The following is a 20,750-nucleotide window of genomic DNA, read 5'->3' on the forward strand; positions in this document are numbered from 1 at the left end:
AGAAAACGAGACGGAGTGAAGCAGTAAAGATGACAAACGAGCCGTGGTATTTACAATTTCATTTATTATTGTCAAAATTTAATATATGGAGTCTGATCTAGCCACCAAATCTGGAGAGTAAAAATATAAAATAAGACATTGTAAGGGAAAGGCACAGATTCAGCATGGCAGGACAGCAGCAGCTTCAGAAAGCAGTACAATTATATATTTACATTCAAAAATTTTGAAACGTCTTTGAATATATTACGAACTTTGGAGAAATCTTACAGGAGTTCCTTTCGCCAGAAGATTCAGTGTGTTGTGGATTATTTTTTTATAAGGCAACAGCTACACATTCACAGCTTGGACTGATTTCTCTAAATCCCACAGTGTACTAATTATTTCAAACTGTGGGAACATAGATCGTCATTACTGTGATCAAGCATAAACTGGAGAATATTCTCTACCTCCCTCATGGGGGAAAAAATATAACATCAGCTCTTCCTCGAGTGAACACAGTTTTCTCCACAAATGTGTTAAAATGATTGCGAACAAACGTAGAAGTTACTAAAGTGCACGAGGTGCTTGATCTACGGAACAAGCGACAAGTATGATTTTTGCTGGAGCAGGAATTAAGGTTGCTGACATGTATAGTTTACTTGTAAACATGATCTATAAATGCACTGTACTATATACACATGTACAATCAACAGGAAAGCCAGTAGTCTAAAACCTAGGTGGATTTTTCACAACTTACCTATGCAAAGAAATCATTTTTTTTATTATTTGAAACCAGCTAAAGTATTTGAAAAATAAGTCTTCTGCACTATTTAACCAAACCTCCCATTCAAAAGAACAGTGTGTAGGATTTAGTGGCATCTAGTGGTGAGGATTGCAGATTGCAGACAGCTCAATATACGTGTTTATTACCGGGAGACAAATTATCCACAGACGCCTCTTCCTCCCCAAAACAAACAGACTAGGTAATTTAAACGGGTAAAAACCCTGAATAAAGCAGTTTCATGTGACAAATCAGTGTTTTTCCAAAGGTGTTTGGCATGTTGGACACAGGCCCCGAGCCCAGCACCTGCTAATGTGTGCTGACATTTTTCTCTGATAACTTAACATTCCAGACGTTCAGGAGATTTTTATTCAGAGACGAATTATCTGCCGAGGTCTCTTCCTCTACAAAATAAATGGACCCAGTGATTTAAAGTAGTATAAACACTGAATAAAGCAGTTTTATGTTACAATTTAATGTTTCTCCAAGGCAGTTTTGCACATTGCAGAAGGGTCGCTAGCCCAGCACCTGCTAATGTGTTCACCTTTTTTTTCTGATAACTAAAGATCCAGACGTTAAGGAGGTTTTTATTGGGAGCTGAATTATCAGCAGAGGTCTCTTGCTCTATAAAACAAATGCACCTGGTGATTTAAACCAGTAAATCAGGAGTTTTACGTTAAAAAATCAGGGCTTCTCCTATGCTGTTTGACACATTGCAGAAGGGTCACTAGCCCAGCAGCTGCTAATGTGTGCTCACACTTCTTCTCTGACAATTTAAGATCTGGACGTTTAAGAGGTTTTCATTCAGTGCCGAATTATCCACAAAGGTCTCTTCCTCTACAAATGAAACAGTCTTGATGATTTAAACTAGTATAAACACTGAACAAAGCAGTTTAATGTTACAATTCAGTGTTTCTCCAATGCTGTTTGGCACATTGCAGAAGGGTTGCTAGCCCAGCACCTGCTACTGTGTGCTCACCCTTTTTCTCTGACAATTTAAGATCGGGATGTTGAGAAAGTTTTAACTGTCAGCTGAATTATCCGCGGAGGTCTCTTCCTCTCCACAACAAATACACCTGGTGATTTAAACCGGTATAAACACTGGATAAAGCAGTTTCATGTTGAAAAAAAAATCTGACGCTGCTAACTATAGTAGCCAATGTGAGAACACAAAATGGCTGTTTAGATTATACACGAAGGAAAACATACTTCTTATATCATATTCCATTCCTGCCAATATATACCTCTAAATCTTACACACTGGACCTTTAATTGGTTGGAAAAACAGTTTTCTTTCTCCAGAAGCGTGAAAACATTTATAACTGTCGTACAGCATTTGCTTTCTGAAGCAATAACATCTTCATATGTATGCATTGATAGAGATACTATCTCCTTATTGTACTGCTGTGCAATGTGAAAAATCATTTTTACTAAATCTAAAAGTGTCAAGGCTGAGTCTAGAGAACGTGTACGTCATCTGAAAAGATGTCAAAATCACAGAAGAAACCGAAGATGTCCTACAACAAAATGTTTTCATAACACATATTTGAACTGTACAATGCATCTAACCCGCTCTGGTCTGCCCCTGACAGGCAATGATCAGAGTGTGTTTACTGTGCAGTCAGCAGGTGCTGAGACATCATCGACAAACTACAGCAAAAAAAGTTGCGAGATTATCCCAAAATGTTGCCATCTGTGTACGACAACTGTCACAAGTGTCAGAGCCTCGCTGTGGTTCACATTACTGTGCTCACATTGATTAACGGCAGTGAATCAGACAAGCAGGAAAACAGGAACTAACTTCATTCTGGGTCAAAGTTGAAGTAAAGTGCCACAGCTCTGCAGCACTTTGTACCATCACTTGACTGCATTAATGCTAAAAGCGTGCTTTAAAAACCAGAAGGGCACTCAGAGAGCGCAGACCTCCGCCAAGGCCAAATGCCCTGTCTCGCAATGTTAACAAAAGTGAAAAATAATTTGTGTATCTGCCCTGTGATTCAAAATTTAAAAAAGGTTCTTCCTTGGCCCGTGCTACACCCTTCCACCAGGTTTCATTAAAATCGGGCCAGCTGTTATTCCGTTATGCTGCTGACAAACAGACAAACAAACGGAGGCAACAACCTGTCTGCAAGGTAACATGTCAGCCTGAACTGGAGTCGTTTTGTTCTGAACCGTTGGGTCTGACAGTTGATTTACAAGAGAGCAATAATGAACTTGTCATTTTTAACATGAACCAGACCAGAAGGTTTTGTATCCTTCGGCTACACAAGTTCACCAGATCTGACAAAGGGCTGAAAACTGGATGTTACACTTCCTGTGTAAATCCAGCTTCACTGACGACAGTTTATATACACGTTGAGGTAAATGACCACCGGCAGGAGGAAACAGTTTGCTGATCGGTGTGCCAGTTAAAAGTGTTAAAGCGATCCAACTACAGGACGGGTTTGACCACTGCAGTCTCACTTCAGATGAGGTAGTCCAGATATACAGCGTGCTCGGCTGAGAGTTTCTTACTAGGAAAACAAAAAGAAAATAAACACAGAAAGTTAGAACAGGCTTTTTTGAATGGAGGATGAAAAATTACCTAAGTATCAATAAAAAATTAATGTATAAATAAATACAGGAATAAATGAATAAATATGTAAATAAATAAATAAATACAAAAATAAATGTACAAATAAATAAATATATAAAAATCTTTAAATAAAAACATGAATAAATAAATACATTTATCTAAATATGTATAATATAAGTATCATATAAATAAATATAAATAAATAAACACAGGAATAAGTAATATAAAATTAAATAAATGTTTAAATGACTACAGGAATAAATAAATAAATGTAAATACATGACTAAATCAATACAGTAATAAATATGTTAAAAATAAATAAATGCTTAAATAAAAAACTGAAAAAAGAATACACATTGAAATAAATAGATAAATGCATAAATAAACATTAAAAATTAAACAGGACCAAAATAAACAAACATTTCAGATTTATTTGTACAACTTCCTTTTTTTATTTTTGTATTTCTGTCTGTATGTTTAAGAGGTAGGAGGTCCAGGAGCTTCTTTATTTATGTATTTAATTTTTCTATTTCAGCATTTATTTATTCTTTTATAAATGTATTTTTGTATCTATTTATTTATTGATCCATTTTTTGATAATTTATTTATCTATTGATATTTATGTCATTTTTCATCCTCCATATATATATACATATATATATATTCATTCAAGTTTAATAAGTAAATAATAGTATATGAAGTTTTATTTAATGCAGCGTTCACTCACCATTCTGCTAATGTCAGTTGCAAAGGTGACGCCTTTGCTTGGTTTATCCTGGGAGCCGCTGCTGCTGCCTCCAAGAGAGTTTCTCCTAATGATACCTGGGGAAACAAACACGCATTTTAAAAAACATATTTAGACATCAGGTTGTCACATAGTCACTAGGTTTTAATAGATGTGGATATTCTGGCTTACCTTGGAGTGGCAACATGTCCAGGCGCTGCAGGCTGTTCCTGCGGGACGAGGAGAAGCTGCTCCCCTTGGACAGGCGGCGCTGTCGACTGGACAGCATAGCAGCAGGAGAGACAATGCCTGGAGGGGGAACCTTCCCCATCTTCTCATACAGCTCCTCGATCTCTCTCTTCTGGGCGGCCTGCAGAGCCTGCACCTCTGTCAGGTGTCTGAACAGAGACACAACGTGACAATGTAAGTCGTTAAAGGCTGAGTAAAACAGAGTAAAACAATGACACCTTTATGATGTCTAATTTGCGACTGTCTTCTGTTATACCAAAACATTCAGTTCAAAGTTTCACCACAGATCATAAAAGTCGTTTAAAAGAGGGAGTGTCAGAGCTCTGGTCAAAGTTCTTGTCCTCTCCTCTTCTCAGTGCCGTCCTCTGTTTTAGGTTTATATTCTGTCAGTAGCACCTACTCAGTGATGAACTCTGTTTCCTTAGTGGTGTCACTTACTTGTCTCTGAGCTCCTGAAGCTCCTCCAGCATGTCGGAGTCGTCACTGTCGGAGTCATCGCTGCTCATGTAGGGAGCATTACGGTTGTAAGTCATCATCCACAAGTGGTGAAGAGCGTTGCTGTACTGTGGGCTGCCTGCCCCTCCGTCCCACAGCCTCCCCTCCATCTCAGTCGCCGTCACTGAGAGTCCGCTGTCCGCAGACGTTCCCATCAGGCTCAGGCTGTACGCTCTCCTCCGACTCCTCTTCCTCGTCCTCTGTCGTTCCTCGACAATCTCTTCCTCCTCCTCCTCCTCCTCCTCTTCCTCCTCCTCCTCCTCTTCTTCCTCCTCCTCTTCTTCTCTGTCCTGCTGCTGCTCCTGGCTCCATCCCACCTGCCCGTCAACCTCCTGGAGGACCCCCGTGGTCGAGCCTCTGTGGGGGTGCGGGTGAGGAGGGGACATGGTGAGGGAGGTGCCCATGCTGGTCTCAGACTCCCCCTGCTCCTCTGTGCTGCTCTCTGATGACGTGCTGTTGCTGTCTGCTGGGGCAGGTGCAGGTGCAGCAGGGGCAGCGCCTACTGGTGCAGCGGGCACTGGGATGTGCATACTGGGCGTCACCTGAAATCGCCCAACAGTAACTGGTGCAGATTGGACCTCTGTGATGTAGAAGAAGAGAAGGTGTTAATCTAAATACTCTGTGTTCAGATGGAACTCGGGAGTTCATGTTTACGACACAGGAAGTCGTGAACTCTGAGCTCTCCGAAAAATTCCACATGACCCCATTTGAACTCAGTATTCTCCAACTCCTCCAACTACATCAGCCGACATGAAGGCGCAAATGTCCCTATCTAGAGCTCGTGTTTGATTTGTCCGCGTCGGGCCACTGTAGAAACAACCTGGCAAACTCCTTAGAAGAGGATCTGCTCCGTTTCTAGATAAAAACAGCTCATTTTAAGGCAACAAAAACACAACTACTCTTCGTTTCAGGTGATTACATGATGATAACATCAACAGATGCCCCCAAATAGTACTTAATCACTTGCTAAAGTATCTAAATTTACATCTGATATATGGATTTGTCTAAAAAGAAACACATAACATTGATTATAGTAAGTTGCAGCACTCCCTCTACTTACTTATAGTATCCATGAAAAAGAAGCTGAAACATCAGGACGGCCTGTTTATATGAGAGTCAGCCAATCACTGGCCACACAGTAGAGACTGTTCTGTAATCTGATCAGAGCTGATTGATCATCAGAACAAAGCCTCACTCTTTCCTGACATCCAGGGTCTGATCATTTTTTTTCTGATTGCTTTGGCACTATCTTTGAAACTATTAGCTGTTTTTGCTAAAACCTCAAAACCTTACAGATCTCTTACGTCTCTTTAAGAAGCTGCAGCGAGCTGAGTTTCGTCATGCCATCTTCTCAGGAAGAAGCTAATTAACGCTTCAAAGTTAGGCTGGATTTTGGCGAGGGAGTAACTGCACAGACATTTCACATAAGTCTCTTGACCACTGACCTCAAGATATCTGAATAACAATGGGTTCTATGGTTACTGACAAGTCTCCACTTTGCAGATATGCTCGCTTTATCCTAGTCTCATGAAGTTTTGGGCAAAAATCATGCTTTATAAATGTGTTGTTTTCGCCTACTGTATTTGAATATTTCTGCGTACTGGCATCCCTGACTAGTTTTGGAATTGTATACACTGGGTATGGCTGGAAAGCTGAAACTCTTGTGGATCCAATAAGCCCAATTTTTTCCATGAGTGATGATGTTAGCTCCCATAGTAACCATTTCAATGTAGTGAGACTATATTTTTAATTGACCTCACTGTATAAAATGACCTGTAGTGACCTCAAGGATAATCACAGCCTCATGACTTTACAGCCACATTGACATTTAGGGGGTTCCTCATTAGTTTCCAGAACAGAAGTGCTCACCATCCAGTTGCCAAAACAAATGCTAATTCTTACAGAAATCGCTAAATTTACTTCTTGGTGTCTTCATGTGGTATTTTGGAGGGAATTTTGACCAATTCTATCACATCTCAACTGGTAAAAAATGCTTGTATTTAGCACCAAATCTGTGTAAAAATGGTATAAACCCCCCAAAAAATGAATAAATAAATAAATAAAAAATGCTGCAACAATTAATTAGACATAATTGAGCATGTAAACAGTCATCATGTACTTCCATCATAACATTCTAAGCCCCTTCACACTCTAAACTTTAAAAGATTTAATAGGTGCCTCGCCAAAACACAAAGTTAATTACATATTTCCATTTTCCAAGAGAATCTCTGTATGTGTTTCTTGGTATCACTCCGTTTTCTTAAACAGTAATCGTCCTGTGTTGGTGAACACCCTCTATAGAGATTTGATTATAGCAGATAGAACGTCGTGTCCTGATAATTGTGATGGAGTTGTGTACCCGTGTCACGTCCAAGTGACGCAAACAGTTTGAGTCACTGCACATCTGCAGATCATTTCAGGGTTTAAAAATCCTGCAGTGCCTCATTTCACCCACTAAGTGTCCTTCTCACAGTAAACACAGAGGGTGTTTGGGTCAGTGCCCACTGAAACAGAGGGACTCTGTTGAATGTGGGCTTCTGAGGAGGGTATAAACACCAGCGTGGATATGGGAGGAGAGGCCCCTAACGAGCGTGGCCGCTCGCTGATTGGTAGTTGCCGGTGGGCAGGGCGGCAATCACACCTACGTTTGTGTTGGTTTTGAATGGAACATTACACCAGGACCCGCCATTACGCAATGGCTCCTGAGGCAATGCTAAAAGGTGATAATGTCACCAAGGATACGGCGCAGAGAAAGAGAGAGGGAGCTGAAAACAACCTCAAGAGGTAAATTGGCCATAACCGAGACATCAGGCTGTATTTAGACCTGGTACATCATAAAAAGGAGCAGAGGAGAAAAAACTTGTAACATGTGGCTGTGGGTGCATTTGTGTGTATACACAAGCGTGTGTGTGTGTGTGTGGGGGGGTTTGTTTGGGGTGCAAACATAAACATCATACAGTGTATGTCATTTCCCAGCCCTCCCAGCCCCCTGGCCACTAACATACAACACATGAGGTGTTTATGATCCAGACTGCTGCAGGAACGTGAGAACATGTACAGAATTATTTCTTACCAGGTTCAGTAGTGGAGGCTTTTGGTTTGGGGGTGCTGGTTTTTATCTCAGGTACAGTGGAGTGCAATGGAGCGCTGAAGGTTGATAACTGTACAGGGAGAATAAACACAGTTAAAAACGTATACAAAACCCGACTTGCTTTTTCATCGCACTCAAACAGAAGTCCAAACAAACTGGCACCCAGCTATGCTGCTGGAGGGAATGTGGAGAAATCATGGTTGACCAAGCTCAACAATCATTTCAAAAACTTTGGGTTTTAGCACTAGTACAACATTCACATCCGTTTCTCTTGGAGTACAGATGATACCTATATGCTAAGGATCCTGTTTTTGTAAACATTCCGTGACCTCATATTTGTCTTTGTTTCCCTGTGTACATTTTTCTCTTCTTTTGCTCCTATACTTATCAAACATAAAAAATGTTTATAAATAAGAAGTATTAAAAAAAAAGGTATACAAAAGGATGACATCCAGGCGATGAACATGAGGTGCTGGACAAGATATGATGCATAAGACGGAAAAACAGAGTCCGCACACTGGACTATACTGCCATGACCATATATTTAATTTAATTACAACCAAGGTGACATTTTGAGCTAAACGCTACAATGCTAGAATAAACATTGTTAGCATCAGTAATACAGCAGTTTGGGTATTGGCCAGACATGACTGATCCACATGTTTCAGTTGTCAGTAATGGTATGTTATATTATTTTAAGGAGGGGAAAATAGGGGCACCCATATTGGATTGGTAATCAGTATTGGCAGATATCCTGAGTTGAAGGATAGTTCATTAAATCAAAGAATAGTTCAGTCTGTAAAATGTCAGAAAATAATGGACAAAGCCTGCATATTTCCCAGAGCCTAAGCTGACGTCTTCAGATACCTTGTCAAAATCCAAATATTTTAAATTTACAATCACATAAAATAGAGAAAAGTGCAAATCCTTACATTTAAGAAGTTGTCATCTGTAATTGTCTGTTAAAGGTCCAGTGTGTTGGATTTAGCGACATCTTGTGGTGACGTTGCAGATTGCAACCAACTGAAACTGATTCCATGTGCCAAGCATGTAGGAGAACTAAGGTGGCCGATGATAAAATGCAAAAAGTCCCTATCTAGAATTACTCTTTGGTTTGTCTGTTCTGGGCTACTGTAGAAACAACATGGCGGACTCTGTGGAAGAGAATCCACTCCCTATGTAGAAATAAACAGCTCATTTTGAGCTAGCAAAAAAACAACTATTCCAATTTTAAGATGATTATAAACTAATGCAAACGTGGTAGTGAGTGTTATATTTAATTTCTGCCAATCTATCCCCCCTAAATTCTACACACTGGACCTTTAATCAGTGAATCAACGAATCGTTTCAGCACTAATTTGCATGCACAGAACATTATATTAAAGGAATATCAGCTGAGATAATAAACAGGTAATTTGAGGTGACTCACAGTGCTTTCTGGGCTCTCTGGGGAAGACGGGGAAAAATCTGACATGGAGGTTGAACTGGAGACTTCTGATTTGGGTTCAGCCTGGACTGGAACCTGTGCTGGGTACGAGTCCACATAACTGTGGTGGATATTCTCCTGGGTCAGGCTTGGGGGACTGGTGGGGGGACTGAAGAGTTCAACCTGCTGCTGAGGCTCCTGAGGAACCAGTGGAGGAGTGGAAGGCAAAGAAGGTGGAGAGACGTGATGCGGCCAGCTCAGATGACTGCTCTGAGGAAACCCGGCTCCGTCCATCACAGGCGTATTCTCGGGACTGTGGTAGACGTTGTTTTGTGCTGGGATGCCCACAGTAGGATAGGGGACCTCAACTGATGAGGTCTGATAATGTTGTGGGTAGACGGAGGGGTAAGCTGACTGTGGGGCCATGGGAGCTGGTAGCTGGGGGTGGAAGGCTGGATAGGAGGGCATCCCCTGCGCAGGCAGGCTCGCAGGAGGGATGAAAGACTGAGCCATGCTCATGGCCATGGAGATGACATTAGCTAAGGAAAATAGGGGCTGCGTGTGGGGGGGCCACATGTTGGGATGCTGAGGGGCAGGTGGGGACATGGTGACACCATCACTGTTGCTGGGGCTTGGGGTCTCATTCAGAGGACTTGGAGAACCAGGGGCTGGGGAGGGAACAGAGGGGAAGGTGGGGTTACTGGCTACACGTGTGAGGGGAGGATGCATGCCTGGTTTGGGGGAACCTGGAGGGCCTGGGTATGGGAATGGGAAGTGACTGTGGCCCAAGTATGGCAAGTGGTAGTGCTGGTGGTGGGGCAGCAGAGACGCAGGGTTGTGATGGTGGTGTTGTTGATAATGAAGAGGAGACCCTGGAAGACAAAGATTAAAAACAGTTTAAATCTGTAGTTTGAGGTCAGTCTTTGACATAAACTGTGATGGAAAAACATGTAAAATAAAGTAAAAAAGTCTCTTAATGTCTTCATTTAAAGGTTCTGTAATTATAATTTATTTGGATCATTGGCTCCTCCATCATACTAAGTAGCTTCCCATTTGCAAATTACATTATCTGCTGACTTTACGAGCAACCAACAGCAGATACATGGAGAATAGCTAGGTTAGAGCATGCTGGCTAACATTAGCTAAAGTTACAGTTAGCTTGTAGGCCACGACGGCATTGCTCTTGACTAGTAGAAAGTGTTCTATAACATTACATCATTTATTTTAGGCTAAATCAACACCAACTGTCAAAATACATAAGTTACTATCATGTATTATGTGAGCTGGGGAAGTAATTTGGCAAGCTAGCCAACTAACATATGCATGCTATTTTGCTAGTGATTGCAATAGTGAGCAAGCAAGCTAAGGTTAGCCAGCTAGCTGTAACTAAGCTACACTGCATTGATCTGGCGTTAGTTGCTCTGTAACTTTAGCTGATAAAATAGTATGCAAACTGCAAGCTAGCCAATTTATCCACCAGTAACATTAACAAGCAAACAAGCTAGCCAATTAACATATTCACTCAGATATTATTTTGCTAGTTATTACATTAACAAGCACGCAAGCTAAGGTTAGCCAGCTAGCTGTAACTAAGCTATGTTGTATTGATCTTGCATTGGTTGCTTTGTAACGATAGCTAGTCTGAATGATTAAATGACCTTCATCACAGGAGACAGTATTTTGCTACATTAGCTAGCTAGCAATTTGTCTGTGTTAGTAAGCAAGCTAGTGTTGGCTAATATTAGCCAGCTAAAACCACAGTATCATAATGTATTTCACATGGCAGTGTTTCCTGTAATGTTAGGCTTTATTTTAAGCATCAGGGGGACATTATGATATAGTGCACTAAATTTAACACACACCCACACATTTAACACAACGGCAGCAACAGTGTGCTGATCCGAAGTCAGTCCACAGGCTGCTAGAGGCAACCAAAAAAGTCGGGGCAGGTCCCAGCTTTTAAGTTTGGTTACAACCTGTTCACCCACTGGCAATAAATAAATAATACTAGTAAAAAGTTACATACAGAAGCTTTAACTTGACTAATAAGTGTAACTTAAAATGACACCCCCCAGAACTGGACAGAACTGATCCAGAGAGACAAGTTAGATCACACATTCTTCCTCTCTGCTCAGGGTTTGGTGAGTCTAATTCTCCCTGCAGCCCCCTGCCAAGACATACGCCATGTGGAGCATAAATCTTTTCCGCACTTTCAAAGAATGGGTTTCCATGGTGAACAAAGACGTTCTGTTCAAAGCAGTATCCGACTATAATTGCATTCGTAAGCTTACATGGCTGTGAGGGATTCAGCATCAAAGGAGTGAGGCTTGTGCGTATGACATTTTCGAGGAGTTTAAATGAAACACACGTGTGAGTGTGTACAAAACTTTTTTTTGGGGGGGGGTCTGATTGTGAGATTATAGTCGGGATTTCTGCATCACTCTTTGGGGAAAAGTTCAGGATGCCAATATTCTAGCCCCATCCATTGATTCGACATTTACCTCAACAATGGCTCCACAGTTATAAACCACACCTCCTGCTCCTGATGATGCAAACCAGCCTCTACTTTTTCCATGCTGACGGAAACATAGGTGAGGCAACACTCTATAACAGTGGCGGGTGGCCAAGAGGCATTGCATAAGTGACCATGCAGTGGACATGCAGCAGAGAGGAGACACAGGACAAGAGGGGATGAGAGTGTTCAGATAGAGGGGACATATGGTGGGGATGTGCTCTTTAATTGACTTCAAATGCACCTCCTGTTAGGAAGGAGACTCTGGTGGGGGGGGAGGCTTTCTTGGAAATTCTGTAGGAGTTTTTGCTGGCAAACAGTTGTTGCTGACTATCACAGCCCTGGAGAAAAGCTCATGCTTTACAGCGACAGCATTCACAGCTCCCTAAAAGCCAGAAAAGCGCCCTTCAGGTGAGGTAATTACCCAAGAGGCCCTGCTGCAAAGCAGACACAGACGAAGGCTTTGAGGTGTTGGGATGGCGGATGGCGCCATGCGAATGTCTGAACAATACCAAGAACGGGCTCTGAGAAGGGGAGGGGAGGGTTTATGAGGTAGCTGAGCTTTGCTTTGACTTATTCTTTGCCAAAGGACTGTAACAATTTTTCAGTGTGCTGAAACAGTAAACAATGCTGGGCCTCTTCACGGAGGGACCAGAGGGAGGGCCGCAGGGACATTTACCTGGGGCGTTGTGGAAAGACTGTGAGCGTATTAGAGGTCGCCCAGGTGAAGTAATGTCTGCACTGAAGACGTCTCCATCGGGGCATGGGAGAGAGTCACACACCCCTACGCTTGGGTTAGCCACACCGAAGTCTACGAGCAGACACACACATGCATGAACGGATCACCATGCACACACACACACAACCATCATGCACAGGTAAAGAGATGCAACAAAGAAATGCAAGTTAATGTGGCAGGCTGTGAGTCTTTATGCAGTTCACACACACTTGATGTTACTTTTCAAACTCTAAAGATATGATTAAAAAAAGGCAGGAGGGAAAATCTTAAGACCAAGACTAATCTCCAAGAGCATCAAATTATCATTTTAATGGGTAAATTAAGACCAGACATGAGACTTACCAGGCAGAGAAGAGGAGGAGTGTGTTCGAGGCAGGGTGTGACTGTGCAGATTGGGCTGTAAGAGAGCACATGTGATAAAACTGTGATTCTGGAGTACTGTGGTCAAATGAGGTCAGTTTTAATTACATAGCTCCAGTTCACAAAATATTTCATGACACTTTTCATATAGATCAGGTTTAAACCACACTCTCTAATCTATAGAGGCCCAACATTCCCCCATGAGCAAGCAAGGTGACAACTGTGAGGAAAACTCCCCTTTAACAGGTAGAAACCTCAAGCAGAACCAGGTTCTGGGTGGGTGGCCATTTGCCTCCATCGGTTCACTAGTACTGATGTGTTTTGACCTACATCTATCATGTCTGTTGCTGCTGAAGTGTCTTTAAAAGGGAACTCAACTTCCATAAGATTGGGGGACTTCTAAGACTCAGATGTAAAGCAAAACCAATGCAGAAGAGGCTGAGTTGATATGAATTTTAGCAGGGCTGCCCCCTAATAGTCGACCAAACATTAGTCGACTAGAGGGGTCATTAGTCGGCAAGATTTCATTGGTCACTTAGTTGCAGAAAATAATATATATTAGGAGCTGTGCCTTATCAAAACAAATCCAAACCTCTATAACTGGACCATGTGGGAATTTAATTTGAAAGGACAGACACAGGAAGTGGCCACACCCAGCAGTCAGACAGGAGTCAGGTCGATTTCCAGGGCTGGTCGGGCAGGAAATCCAAAGTGTGGGATCATTTTGAGAAGGTGAAGGACGAACCCAAGGTGATATGTAAGCTCATCTTCATTGGTCGACTACAAACATGACGTATCATCCGAAACATGGAAGTAGCTACATGCCCATTAGCTTTAGAGATTAGAAAATATCTCAGTAACTTTAAGATTGAGTGCCACTGAATTTTGTCCAGACATTCATGATCCCGTAGTCAAATGTTTCAAATACCCAGTGAAGTAACATGTTCTCCATGGTTTGGCACAAGTGTACTTTGTGTTCAGTGCTAATTCGCAAAAGGTACAATGCTAATAAGATAAATTAAAGGAAAACATCATCCCCAAATGATCAATCGTATATCAGTTACTCCCCCTGTGTTACGTTTTGTGTGAAAAAAAATCTGATTTGCCTCCAAGGTGAACGAAGAATCCAGACACGGAGAAAATTCCTCATGAATTGAACTCATAGGGGTCCACGTTGAACAATAGTATAACTCTATCAAAACATATGTTTATAAACTCTCACACAACTCATGCAGTATAATCCAAGTCTCATTTATCCAGTTGTATACTCAGTGCTACCAAATGGAAAATGAAACTTATCTATACTCTATACAAAGCCAGACTCCATTGACAAAAACAGTCATTTAAGCTCACTGAACACATGAGTTGTGGTCTACCGGTGCCTCGATCAGTTGGTTGGTTTGTGTTACTGTGTGACTTTGGTGTTGTAAAGGGTTAGTTCAGATTCACCAAAGTCGCACATTAAGACAAACAAACTAACTGGTCGACACAGCAGTTGACCAGCAGCTCTTGTGTTCAGCGATGTTAAATTACTGTTTTTGTCAATGGGATCTGGCTTTACAGAGAGCTTCACCTTTAGCTCTTTTTCTGGGAAGTGCTGAGCATACAACTGGATAAATGAGACTTCTGTTATACTATGCGAGTTGTGTGAGAGTTTGTGATGAATGTTTCAGTGTATTGCTGTTGTTAAACGTGGACCCCTCTGACTTCAATTCTTCAAGACTTTCTGGGTTTTTGGATTATTCTATCACTGTTTTCTTCAGAAATCCAATGCCACAGTGGTCAAGTAACTGATATACAAATGGTAATTTAGGGGGTTAACTATTCCTTTAAGATCGTGAAAATGGTACACAGTATACCTGCTTTACATGAGTACATTAACATTGTCATTGTGAGCTTATTTGTCCACAGTATCTATTCCTAAAACTCTGAAGAGCACCCTCTCTCAGAGTAACAACAGCCAGAACAAAGACAGACAGATGAGTCTCTGGGCTCGTGGGTTTCTCCCCAACTCCAGTAGTTTGGTCTTTTTTTTCGGCTGGACAGTGCTGGGAAGAGCAGCCACAACGAGTCTTAGGGGATGTGGTCCATGCAGTGTTTTTAATCAGGTGCTGGAGGGGAGCCAGGAGAGATTTGTTCACAGTGGTTCAGGGTAATTATGTAGCCAAGGGGTCGGAAACATGGTGAACAAGGTAGGTAGTTGGCTGTAAGGGTTTACTGCACTCACTTGTGCCACATGAAACCACACTTTATTCTTTCCTCCACCATTTATGAACATTTTAGATCATTTTTACAGAAGGGAACAAGGAGATTTTGTTCTGCGTGTTCTGCAGAGTGGAACATACCCTGGTAGAACAAACACTTCTCCTTCCTGACATACTGTATTTGATTAGGTCATATCATGTACAAGATGGTACGGCTCTGATTGAGTCTTTTTTGGCGGGGGGTTCCTGGAAGCCCTCATTTTACAGTTTCACAGAATCTTAATTCAGAGAGGCTTAATAAATCCAAACATAAATTATTTTACCCATTCGATGTGGGCAGGAATGCCGGAGAGTTCATTATGGTGTGAGCACTGGAAAGGATTTGTGGTTGCGCGAACAAATAAATGGGTTAAAAAAAAAACAGAAGGCATGGGGTATGTTTCCACAAATCACAGGGATTTATGACAGCAGTGCTTTTAGTAACATTATGCTCTGAATGAAAGAACTACCTCAGGAACACTTAACCTTGTGTCTTTAAGGGCACATCTCAGGAGGGACTGTGGACAGTGAAGAAAGCACTTTGAGGTTTTTTATTCCCAGCGTAGGAAGCACTACTCTACAGCTTTCCATTTGGACCAGATTTACAGGCATGCTTTAGATAAGCACAGCTGGACTGACTGTAGCTGATGTAATTCATAATCATCAGACAACACAGCCAAACACTCACTTCCTTTGGTCTCAGCTAACAATGCTGTAATGTGGAGGTGTTGCTGCTGACCTGTGAGGACGACAGCGAGTTGACCCCGTTGTGGAGAGCAGGCTGGAGGACTCGGTGCTGCTCCTTAGCCATCAGAGCCTCGGCCCGTTTGATGATGTCACCGATGCGGTGGATGAAGCCCTCCTTCTCTGATGGCAGGATGAACTCATTGTGCACCTTGAAGTTAAAAAGGACAATGATGGAAAGAGTGTTAAGATATTTAAGGAAAAGCACCAATGTCTCAATGAGAAATACTGTTTTAAGTACAAGTCCAGGGGCTTCATTACAGAAACTTCCTTCGTCTGAAATCATATCCTAAAAACCCATGAAAATAGCAGAGGACTTTGATTAGGTTTAAGACACTTTCAGCATAAAATGATGCAAAAAAGGCACAAATTGGTGCATAAAAATTCACCAGAATGATAGAAAATCAAGTGTTTGACGCCCAAATTTTCCTTAAGGAGGACCCAAACCGTCTATTTTACATGTGTCCCCACAGTGCATGCACTTATCCCTGTACCACCTTACAAAAACAATTATGGTCAGAGGTCATTTTCTCACACTAACACTAAGATCTGGAACGAGATCCCATACAACATTAGAGCAATAACCTGCATGTAAACACTATCTGATGGAAGGACGTACCTGCAACCACTGATTTAAATCTAACATCCCATTTTGCTCACTCCACTTAAGTCCTCTACTGTGCATTGTCTACGTAGCTGCCTATGTTTTGTTGTTTTGCCTCTGCTGATTGTTTCTGTATTTATTTCGTATTATAATGTGTTTTTTAAAGCGTAACAGGAACCTGCAGAAAACCAGTTTTTAAGTGAGTCAGGCCAGTTTTAACTGGGACACACACTGTCACTTGTGTAAATAAAATGAATGAATGAATGCATATATGTATTTATTGTTCTTGTTTCTTTTGTTGTATTTTTAATTTTTTAACTTTAATGTAGCGTTTACATTTTTTATTTTATTTGTGCTTTTGTGATTTTAGTTTTATTTATATGTTTGCCTTTTAGGAAGGAGATACTTTATTAATCCCAGAGGGGGATAATTGAAACTAAATTTTTTCACAGATCCGAAATACACACACATGCACAAACACGACCTATACATGTTTTAAATAGAGAGATGTCAGAGTGTGGGGGCTGCCGATGGACAGGGGCTCAAGGGCACCTCGGCAGTGCCCATTTTACAGTGTGAATATCCATTTGTAAACGACATTGGGGTGCCTTTTTGGATATCTGTGTAGGAAATATTAAAAATCTTAATTCAAGAAGAAAAAACACCCACTGAACTTTTAGTCCATCAGATCTTCTCTATATAAAGTCCTTAACTGCAAAGTTTAGATAGCAGAAGTTCAATATTTTGCACTAATAAGTAGAAAACTGAAGATGCAAAGTGGCAGAAAATGGAAAGTAAAAGTACCTTGAAGCTATACTTAAGCACAGAACTTGAAATGTACTCAGTTACTTTCCACCACTGTAAAGGAGTAGATAGAAGAATACATGCTTCCAAGATTACAAGACATACTTGTTGTCTCTTTGTGTGTCCATCTATGAAACCACCCAGCCACCTCCCCTCACTAATAGTTATTCTTGGGAAAAAAACATAAATCATCTGTCCACAACAGAGCAGTTTGTTAGAAGAGCTTCTGAGTTTTGCATATTCATGCAGTTTCGAGTGCTGTGAATTGTGGGTTGGGGCGTGGTGACCATACCCTGTCAGCATGGCATAATTCACCTCATTTAAAACCCTGCGCTGAGAACCACGGGGGCTGCTGTGATGCCAGGCGCCCGTGCCGCGCCAAGACTCCGTAAACAAAAGCCCACTGTGTTTTTAAGAGTCAGGAAAACAGTGTACATTCAGTGGGGAAAACGTGCTGCTGCCCTGTCACGCCTTGTTCGCGCAGGCTCGTGCATGTGCGCTCAGAGACAGTAACAGGGGGGATGGGCTGCTCACCTGCGTCACTCACTTCACAAAACATTAGATATATTATCAGTCAGAGATATGATCGACAAACAAAAAGCCGTTAACTGGAAGCAGGATGAATCATGTGTACGTGCAGCTGAGATAGAGGAATCTGTCTGACTTTATCAGCTGATAACTGAGTGACTTCATTTATTTATTTCTGTATCCTATAAAGTTCTGGATGATTTAGCCTCTACTGAAGACTGATTAGCTCCATTGTTAACCCTTTACACCCCCTTTATTTCTTAATTCGGCTTTAATGTGAAATAAAAAACTTGTGCTGTGTAACAGTATTATTGCACCATTCAATCAAATGGAAATATCATAGATGTCTTGTGCCACATTTTTAACATGTTTCAACAAAATTCAGACTGACATATATGGTAACTGTGGACTCTCCCCCTAATCTGAATAAAGTGAGTAATGAGTTTGTAATAACTTTCCCAGGCGGCGCCGGTGTGTACGTGGGAAAGCAACAAGTTAAAATGACCACCATGCGTTTTTTTTTCTTTTGATATCTTACAAATGAAAACTTAAATGTAAGTTTTCATTGTAAAATAGGAACAAGACACACAGACTTTGAGGTTGTTTTGTGTCTCTCTGAGGTCATTTTGTGTGTCCTTGTGGTTGTTTCGTGTCTCTTTGTAGTCATATTGTGTCCCATTAAGGTCATTTTGTGTCTTCTTGGAGCAAGTTTGCGGGGTTTTTTTTGGTTGTTTTGCATCTTCTTGTGGTTGTTTTGTGTCTCTTTGTAGTCAGATTGTGTCTCTTTGAGATCGTTTTGTGTCTCTTTGTAGTCAGATTGTGTCTCATTGAGGTCGTTTTGTGTCTCATTGTGGTTGTTTTGTGTCTCATTGTGGTTGTTTTGCATCTTCTTGTGGTTGTTTTGTGTCTCTTTGTAGTCAGAGTGTGTCTCTTTGAGGTCGTTTTGTGTCTCATTGTGGTTGTTTTGTGTCTCTTTGTAGTCAGATTGTGTCTCATTGAGGTTGTTTTGTATCCTCTTGAAGTAAATTTGTGCCATTTTTGGTTGTTTTGCGTCTATTTGTGGTTGTTTCGTGTCTCTTTGAGGTCGTTTTGTGTCTCATTGTGGTTGTTTCGTGTCTCTTTGTAGTCATATTGTGTCCCATTAAGGTCATTTTGTGTCTTCTTGGAGCAAGTTTGTGTTTTTTTTTTTGGTTGTTTTGCATCTTCTTATGGTTGTTTTGTGTCTCTTTGTAGTCAGATTGTGTCTCTTTGAGGTTGTTTTGTGTCTCATTGTGGTTGTTTTGTGTCTCTTTGTAGTCATGTTGTCTTACTAATGTCATTTTGTGTCTTCTTAACGTAAGTGTGTGTCTTTTTTGGTTGTTTTCTGTCTTCTTGTGGTTGTTTTGTGTCTCTTTGTAGTCAGATTGTGTCTCATTGAGGTCGTTTTGTATCCTCTTGAAGTAAATTTGTGCCTTATTTGGTTGTTTTGCATCTACTTGTGGTTGTTTTGTGTCTCTTTGTAGTCATATTATGTCTTATTGAGGTCATTTTGTGTCTTCTGGACGTAGGTTTGTGTCTTCTTGTGGTTGTTTTGTATCTCTTTGTAGTCAGATTGTGTCTCTTTGAGGTCATTTTGTGTCTTTTTTGCTTGTTTTGTGTCTTATCAAGGTCACTTTGTGTCTCCTTGTGGTTGTTCCGTGTCTCTTTGTAGTCATATTATGTCCCATTGAGGTCATTTTGTACCTTATTGAAGTAAATTTGTGTCTTTCTTGGTTGTTTTGTGTCTCTTTGTAGTCAGATTATGTCTCTTTGAGGTCATTTTGTGTCTTTTTTGGTTGTTTTGAGTCTTATTTAGGTCACTTTGTGTCTCCTTGTGGTTGTTTTGTGTCTCTTTGTAGTCATATTGTGTCCCATTGAGGTCATTTTGTGTCTTCTTGAAGCAAGTTTGTGTCTTCTTGAAGTAAGTGTGTGTCTTTTTTGATTGTTTTCTGTCTTCTTGTGGTTGTTTTGTGTCTCTTTGTAGTCAGATAGTGTGTCACTGAGGTCATTTTGTGTCTTCCTGAAGTAAGTTTGTGTGTTTTTTGGTCATTTTGTGTCTTCTTGTGGTTGTTTTGTGTCTCTCTGTAGTCATATTATGTCTCTTTGAGGTCATTTTGTGTCTTTTTTGGTTGTTTTGAGTCTTTTGGTAGTCATATAATGTCTTATTGAGGTCATTTTGTGTCTTCTGGATGCAAGTTTGTGTCTTTTTATGGCTGTTTTGCATCTTCTTGTGGTTGTTTTGTGTTTCTTTGTAGTCATATTGTGTCTCATTGAAGTCATTTTGTATTTTCTTGAAGTAAGTTTGTGTCTTTTTTGGTTGTTTTGCGTCTTCTTGTGGTTGTTTTGTGTCTCTTTGTAGTCATATTGTGTCTCACTGAGGTCATTTTGTGATTTCTTGAAGTAAGTTTGTGCCTTTTTTGGTCATTTTGTGTCTCCTTGTGGCTGTTTTGAGTCTCTTTGTAGTCTTTTTGTCTGATTTTGTAGTTATTTCATGTCACTTTGCATCTCTTTGAGGTCATTTTGAGTCTCCTTCCTGGTCGGTACATGTTAATTTTGAGTTACATTTTGCAGATGAAAGCCAGGGGGGCCCAGTAGACTCATGCAGTAATCCATGTTACTACTGTCCCGCTTAGTTTTAAGCATTGAAAACGATTCTGTCACTGTCACTTGTGACCGATATATCTGCTGTCTTGCAAAAGTTAATAACGTTCATTTTGAATATAGGATCAGTCAAAGAGCTCAAACATCTGCTAACCAAACAATTCTTTATTTTACTATTACAGACATTTCTTTGGGTTTGGACTCTATCACCAATTATTTATTAGTTAAAGCTTAAAAAAGGTCCACTGGGGGATATCCCAGATCTGAATCTAATCAA

General features: G+C 40.9%; 1 protein-coding gene across 4 annotated transcripts in view; it reads right to left on the bottom strand.

The window, feature by feature from the left end:
• Positions 1-49: 49 nt before the first annotated feature.
• Positions 50-20,750, bottom strand: part of wnk4a (WNK lysine deficient protein kinase 4a) — a 65,663-nt gene continuing 44,962 nt past the window's right edge. For 2 of the 4 annotated variants that reach the window (XM_078163171.1, XM_078163172.1), the window contains 9 exons: positions 15,914-16,069; positions 12,914-12,968; positions 12,512-12,643; positions 9,324-10,192; positions 7,877-7,964; positions 4,747-5,383; positions 4,252-4,457; positions 4,063-4,157; positions 50-3,273 (listed from right to left, as the gene is read on the bottom strand). In XM_078163171.1, the coding sequence (XP_078019297.1) occupies positions 3,271-3,273; positions 4,063-4,157; positions 4,252-4,457; positions 4,747-5,383; positions 7,877-7,964; positions 9,324-10,192; positions 12,512-12,643; positions 12,914-12,968; positions 15,914-16,069 (2,241 nt within the window). In that variant the 3' untranslated portion in view covers positions 50-3,270. The remainder of the gene's footprint in view (positions 3,274-4,062; positions 4,158-4,251; positions 4,458-4,746; positions 5,384-7,876; positions 7,965-9,323; positions 10,193-12,511; positions 12,644-12,913; positions 12,969-15,913; positions 16,070-20,750) is intronic. The other 2 variants (XM_078163173.1, XM_078163174.1) reach the window with 1 other exon arrangement.

Source organism: Epinephelus lanceolatus, chromosome 21 (assembly GCF_041903045.1).
Source record: "Epinephelus lanceolatus isolate andai-2023 chromosome 21, ASM4190304v1, whole genome shotgun sequence".
Classification (NCBI taxonomy): Eukaryota; Metazoa; Chordata; class Actinopteri; order Perciformes; family Serranidae; genus Epinephelus; species Epinephelus lanceolatus.